The sequence below is a fragment of the Silurus aristotelis genome, assembly GCF_946808225.1.
Source record: "Silurus aristotelis genome assembly, chromosome: 28".
Taxonomy (NCBI): Eukaryota; Metazoa; Chordata; class Actinopteri; order Siluriformes; family Siluridae; genus Silurus; species Silurus aristotelis.
Window position 1 is genome coordinate 2,954,776 of NC_139601.1, and position 7,614 is coordinate 2,962,389.

General features: G+C 41.1%; 1 protein-coding gene across 40 annotated transcripts in view; it reads left to right on the forward strand.

Moving 5' to 3' along the window:
* magi1b (membrane associated guanylate kinase, WW and PDZ domain containing 1b) overlaps positions 1–7,614 on the forward strand; it is a 134,974-nt gene that overhangs the window by 73,809 nt on the left and 53,551 nt on the right. For all 40 annotated transcript variants that reach the window (XM_083534710.1, XM_083534715.1, XM_083534712.1 and 37 more), the window contains 3 exons: positions 2,019–2,138; positions 4,846–5,052; positions 6,508–6,712. In XM_083534710.1, coding sequence (XP_083390836.1) covers positions 2,019–2,138; positions 4,846–5,052; positions 6,508–6,712 — 532 coding nt within the window. The remainder of the gene's footprint in view (positions 1–2,018; positions 2,139–4,845; positions 5,053–6,507; positions 6,713–7,614) is intronic.

Below are 7,614 nucleotides of genomic sequence, written 5' to 3' on the forward strand. Positions count from 1 at the left end.
GAGAGAGAAAATGCATCGCAAGACTCGCACACTCCAACACAAAAAATATAGTTTAGTCTAAATTGTTCTGCAGGTTGTATAATAAATAATAATACACCCAGAATGCACTTTGTTCTGAGTTTCTCATTTGCATAATGTGTAGGAACGACTTGGAACAATATGGAGTAGTATTAGTAGTCTCTGTCTGTCTGTCTATCTATCTATCTTGTCTCTTCCTCTCTGTTTGTTCTTCCTGTCTGTTTGTCCATCTATCTGTTTTTTTCTTTGTCTGTCTGTCTCTGTTTTTTCTTTTTCTTTGTATGTTTGTCTGTCTCAGTTTTTTTCCGTCTGTCTGTCTGTCTGTCCGTCTGTCTGTCTTTGTTTGTCTTTCTATCTGGCTACCTGTCTGTCTGTGTCGCAATCTCTTCTTCCTCTTATTTCAGCTTCTCCCGTCAGGGGTCGCCACAGCGGATCAGCCGTCTCCATACACCCCTATCCTTTACATCTGCCTCTGTTTGTTCTATCTGTCTGTCTGTCTTTTTTTTTCTGTCTGTTTTTTTCTGTCTGTCTGTTTTTGTATCTATTTATGTTTAATAAATTTTTTTGTGTGTATCTGTCTTTTTTTTTTTTTTTTTTTTAACTCTCAGTGAAATCTGAATTTTTCTCTTTTTCTCTCCACGTGTTTGTTCCTACTCACATTTCCTGTTAGTCACTGATCTTATATGTGCTGTTTGATTAACCGCGTGCTCTTGTGTCACTATTTTGCCGTTTGCATCTGTTGAACAGGCAGCAGCCATAGTGAATTGGGTCTTTCTGGTTTTTGTGTTGATTAAGCATTTTGCTTAAGTGTTGTTGTTTTTTTCTTCTTCAATCTTCTGTATCCTAGTGCTACTTACAGTATCAGAGCCCCTTGGATACCTCAATCAGCTTCCTAGCAGCAAATTTGAATAACATGAACATGAATTGTGACTCTGCCAAAAAAAAACAAAAAAAAAACACAAACACAATTATTTATGAGCCCCAACACAACAAACATGTAGATTACACTTGTAGAGGAAGTTGTCTGAGAGTTCATCATCAAGCGGAGGGGCTTTTATTATTTCCAGCATGGGGACCCAGTAAGCGATGAATCTCTCTGGTTTTTGGGGTGCATTCTGGGGTTTTTTATGGTCCTAGTGCATGTGGCTACTCGATCCATCCTGGAAACTTTATTTTCTGAAGTATGTCGAAACTATTTAGTTTCCGGTATTTATAATAGTGTCCTGCTTGACACGTTCCTATCTGTCCTTTGATTCTCTTGATTTAAATACACGTTTTGGTGAATTGGACACATTGGCGCAGTATAAATAGTGTGAACGAGCGAGTAGCCACAGTGCACCAGAACGGTTTTGCCATTGAGACTGAGCCTAAAATGGCCGACTGTGTGTTCGGTGCTCTGAATACTAAAGTAAGGAGCTGATTGCGACGACACCTAAAGACAGAAACGCCGCCTAATCCAAAACTCATGGATGTATTATAAAGGGTTATGTGTCCATTCGGTGACAAACGAGGTTATAGATCGTTTTGATTTAATGTAACCTAATGTTCTCTTCGATTGGAGGCCACTCTGTGCAGCTCTGGATGGTTTCGCATCAGCGGCCCAGAGATCCATGAAATTAAGAATGAATTTGGACTTGATTTAATGTTAACAGTCTGCTACAGTGGCTCAGGACCACGAGCGGCATCTAATCACACATCGCTGGACACCTCAACAAAGCTGAATTTGTAATAAATGGACATTCGGTGCCACCCAGATGGGGAACGGGTTCCCTCTCGAGTCTGGTTTCTCTCAAGGGTTCTTCCTTATTCCATCCCAGAGAGTGTGTACATGCCGCAGTCTTAACCGGTTAACACATCAGGGGCTAACAATTATAAGGAAAACGTATACATATACATGAATTGAAATCTAATCTATGACCTCTTCCCTCACCAGGTTCTCTAGAAAAAATCCCATGTCCCAGGTAACTTCTCTAACCCACCTGTGATTTTGATCGACGCAGGTACGACCCGCCCTCCTCGTGACCGAGAGGTTCCCGGAGTCGATTATAACTTCCTCTCGGTGGAGGACTTCCTGAAGCTCGAGCAGAGCGGGACACTCCTGGAGATCGGCTCCTACGAAGGTAAACGCTGAATTTCCGTCTCTTTAAAGCGTCTCAATTTATTCTCTCACACCGGTTCTTCTTTCTGAGGCGAGCTGTCAGGAGCAGGGCTGCAAAGGAGTGGAACATTTCCGGTAAATCTCCTGAAACTTTTCGGAACTTTTCCATGGGAATTGGAAATGAATTTTGGAAATATTCCAGGAATTTATGGGAATGAAATTAGAAATTTGGGGAAGTTTCTATCAAATGTATTTTAGATATGTATTTATTTACACATATATATATATATTTTCTATTGATACAATTTTATTTTTGAGATTTAAATGTTAGTATAATTTTGTTGCACAATATCTTACACACGTGACAAGGAAGTGCACATAAATGTCTGTTTGTAATATTAATGTAATTTACATGAATACTCACCAAGACAGACATTGTTTGACGTTATTTTGTGTGCAGGATTGTAGAAATGATGTGTAGTGCATGTAGGGGGCGTGGCCTCAGTGGTCCTGCAGTAAGTGGGCTGTGTGCATGTGATTGATTGAATGTGCAGCTAGAAATTCAACTAATTATACCAAAATTCTGGGTGTTTTATTGAAAATTATCCTGCAAGATTTTTTATTTTCCAACTACATTCCTATAGTTTTGTACATTTCCAGTTTATTCCCGTTAATTCCCGTGGAAAGTTTTCAGTCTTGAAAATTCCTGGAATTTTGCAACCATAATCAGGAGACAGCAGTGCGTTCGCTTTAAGAGGAACCGTCATGTTGGCGTTCGAGAAATGAATCTGAATGCAAGTTTTGTCCAGCACATGTGAGCTGCTTTAACTGGACACACCGTGGACATTTCACACTGTTTCATCACTATCTCTCTCTCTCTCTCTCTCTCTCTCTCTCACGCCCTATTCTATTCTTTCCATCTCTACCGGTCCCACTCCCTTTTCTCCCTGTTGCTTTGTGTGTTCCAGATTTCTTTTTATTATTTATGTCCACTTTTTCTGCTGTTCTGCACCTCGAATCTCAACATCTGTGTATTTCCTGATGTCTCTGTTTGTTTATTCTTACCCATTCCTACCTATCTTTCATTCTCTCTCTCTCTCTCTCTCTCTCTCTCTCTCTCTCTCTCTCTCTCTGTCTCTCTACAGTATTAATCATTTCTCCCTCCTTTTGTCTCACTGATTCTCTTTCTTCCAATTTCTCTCCCATTTTCTCTTTGTGTCTCACTGTCTCTCTCTGTTTCTCTTTGTCTTTATTGTGTGGCTGCTCTTTCTTTGTTTCTCTCCCTGCTTCTTTTTTTCCTATTCATGCTGATCTTATTGTCTGTCTCTTTCTCTTTATCAATCTCTCTCTCCTTCACTGTCTCTCTTTAAATTTCTCTCCTCCAATATCTCTTTCTCAATCTCACTATCTGTCTCTGTCTCTCTCTGGCTCAATCTCTCTCACTTTTTCCCTGCCTTTCTCCCCCTCTTTATGTATATCTCTGTGTCTCTTTCTTCTACTGTCCTGTCCTCTCTTTCTTCCTATCTCTGCACTCTCGCAAAGTCTACATTTGCCTTCTCTTTTCTACCAATCAAAAAAAACTAAAGTCTAATTCCAAACTTATCTTGTTAAATGTAGATGGTTTTCTAGTCGAGAACATTACACATGAAAACACACACCACCACTAAACCCAATATACACCATGTGGACAAAAGTATTGGGACACCTGAATTTTCCAGCCATATGGTGGTTCTTACCACAAAGTCCGAGGCACACAATTGTATCAGGCGTCTTTGGACGCAGGATGTCCAGCAAGACGGTGCCCCTGTGCACAAAGCCAGCTGCATGAAGATATGCTCTACATGGTTAGGAGTTAAAGATCTCCTGCCGTAGCGCTTCAACTCTATTAAACACGATGAATGGGAACACTGACTGCACCCCAGAGCCTCCATTTCCACAAAATCTAGTGGAACATCTTCCCCGAAGAGTGGAGGTCATTCTAACATGTCCAATAAGCACATACCAATTTTCTGGTCAGGTGTCAACATACTTTTTTAAATGTAGTGTATGAACAGCTGGAACCACATTCCTTTGTGTGTGCCAACATCTGATTCCTATTCTGAATAGCCAGTGTCTCGCTATTAGTATAATAACCCAATAACAGTTATGATGATAACAGTTCATCCAGAATAAATCCGAGTTCCTTTTGATTTGCAGTGGTATTCAGCATTGTGCAAATCGTTAGATCTGAACACAGTGCCGATGAAATGCAGTCCATCATCACACTCATCACCTCGAACTGCTTAATTCAGTTCAATTCAGTATAAATCCCATATCAGGGGAAGAAAGAAACAGTCCGAGCCGGTTGTGTGACCAGGCAGCGTGCTGTTAATATCCGGATTATATTCCTACACAGACATTATATTTATTTGATGCTAATTATTTTTATATTTTATGGTTTATTTGAGAGAAATACGTTTGTCTGAATCACTTTGGTCCGTCGTGTCCTCTCCTTCCACAAATCACCGAAAGCCTCCTCAACAGCCTCTAGACGACGCCAGAATGCCTTTCCTCGATTTCACTCACCTCCTCTGTCCTTACGTGCCCGTACATACACACTCTCACACACACACACACACACACACACACACACACACACACACACACACACACACACACACACACACACACACACGCTCAAGCTCAAGCTCTCTTCCTCAAATCACTCCCGATATGCCTTTGTTGCCAAGGTAACTACTATGGAACACCCAAACCGTCGAGCCAGCCCCCCGCTGCTAAAGTGATTGGCGGAGAGGCGTCGCCCTACGACCAACAGCGCCCCCAGGAGACCACGCCCCGCCGCTCAAAGTCGTACAATGAGATGCAGAATGCTGGAATAGCCCCCGCCGACACAGAGGATGAGGACGAGCTTCCTGAAATGAACAGCAGCTTCACAGGTAAGGGCGTGCTTGTGTGTGTGTGTGTGTGTGTGTGTGTGTGTGTGTGTGTGTGTGTGTGTGTGTGTGTGTGTGTGTGTGTGTGTGTGTGTGTGTGTGTGTGTGTGTGTTGGCAGGCAGGCAGGCAGACCGACCGACCGACGGGTAGACAAAAGCATGCCATCTGGCTGCCATGGCCAGTATCATTGCTTGAAAAGAACATTGATGATTCGGATGTTATGTATATTTTATATATTATTAATTCCTTTTTGTAAAATACAAATGAAGGGTAAAGTAAACATGTGTCTCAGCCTGATATGTAATAACATCAAAAGATGTATTATTTGAGTATGAGTTCAATTAAAACACCCTGGGAATAAATGTCTTCACTCAAGTCATGGATTGAAGTTTGACTTATGTTACAGGAAACGCCAAACAATTACAATTTTTACTCTGTAAATCCTCCAGCAGCCTACGGCATAAATTTTACAGGATGTAAGAAACAGACATAAAAAGACATAATTTACCGGATCAGCATGTATATATATCTCAGGGCTGTCCAAATGAACGTTATTAACGTGTTAACAAATAAATTTTATATGCACTACTTTTGTTAACGCACGATTAATTCAGCGTACAAAATCTCAATAAATATAAGAGGCAAAATGAAAAGCTTCAACGCAACACTAAATCACGACGTCCTTTCTTTAATCAGATAAAAAAAGAAAGAAAAAAACTCCACCGAAAAATACTGAAAAAAAAAAAAAAGATGTTCTTTTTCCTGTTTCCAGAAAGTTACAGCTCTGCCTCTGCCATGTTAATCTGTATTTCATTATTGTATGTTGTTTAGGACTTGTAATGGTGGTGTCGCTCCTACATAGTGCCTCGTCTCTCTTATTCATTATTCTGACATAATAATATAGAACATAAAAATATCCGGTTAGGAATTCCCTGTTTACTTTAATACCCGACTTTATATGATATTTGTTTTTCTAATTGGTTTCATTCATGGTGGAAAAATGTGCCAATTTATATCATTCTTGCATTAATTTTGATTCCCCATCCATTTATGAAGTGTGTGTGTGTGTGTGTGTGTGTGTGTGTTATAAACATATCAGTGACTCTGGCTCTTGACTCTCACCTCAGCACATTTTGCTAATTGGAGACATGGTGTGTGTGTGTGTGTGTGTGTGTGTGTGTGTGTGTGTGTGTGTGTGTGTGTGTGTGTGTGAGTGTACCTCACAGACACGGAGGTGTTAGGTAAGTGTAAACGACTCTGGATCACCCCAGATGGGTCAGGAAATGAGAGGGTGGGGCTGTGAGGACTGTGTACTGAGCCCCACCCCCTGTGTCTGATTGATGTGAACTGATCTAACAGAGCAACAGTTGAGAATATAATCAGGGAGTCTTTCTATAAGCGTTCGACTTGTACCGGTTTTAGTCACAGCGTTTATCTCGTGTGTGCGTGTGTGTTAGGAGACTCGAGTGAACCGGACGAGCACCCCTCCGTCCGCCCCTTTGCCCCACCTCAGCGGCTCAACAACCTCCCAACGGCAACCACGGAGAGCGCGCAGAACACACACACACACCCCAGCCACCCCGCAGACGAGGACCCGCTGGGCCCTTTACCCGAAAACTGGGAGATGGCTTACACCGAGAACGGCGAGGTCTACTTCATAGAGTAAGCAAAAAAACTTTTTTTTCTTAATCTGAACTGAAGAATCTACAAACATACGTTCCTTTACTCTAGTGGAAATTCTGCAGTAATTTAATTTCTATGCATCACATTCTAATCCAGTGTGTAACGGGGAGGAGTCGTTGTTAACACTAATCATTTAGCTGTAAGACTGTGTAGCACGAAGAATAGGCTTTTGTTTTGGTTTTTTTACTCATGCTTTATGAAGCTTATCTTGGACATTCACATTTATGGCATTTGGTAGATATTCTTATCCAGAATTACCTAAAATGATCTCGTTTATTCAAGAGTTTGGTGGAGAATTAAATTTTTCTCATTTGATGCAACTGAGCATTATCATTATCATATTCAGACAACCTAGCACTTGGGGGATGGGGTGTGTGTGTGTGTGGGGGGGGTGTATTGTTGTTAAGGGCCTTGCTCAAGGGCCCAACATTGGCAACCCGGTGGTGATCAGATGAAGCTTAGTGGGTAAGTAATTGGACTTTGGATCTGAAAGTCATGAGTTCAAAATCTAACTCACAACAAGCTGCCACTCCTGGGCCCCTGAACGAGGCCCTTAAATCTCAAGTGCTCGGTTGTATAAATTTGATAATCATAAGGCGTTCTAAATATTGGCGTCTCCCAAATACCACAACTGTAAATGGTGTATATATAACATGGATTTTGAAATACGTTTATATATATATATATATAAATATATATTGCCAAAAGTTTTCAGACACCTGGTCGTCAGTGTGGTATGTGCTTTTTGAGCATCACATTACACAAATTTTTCTCTTTGAATTCCCTCTACTCTTTTGTGAAGATGTTCCACTAGATGTTGGAGTGTGCTTGTGGAGATTTGTGTTCATTTAGACACGTGTGTGTTAGTAAAGTCAGGTACT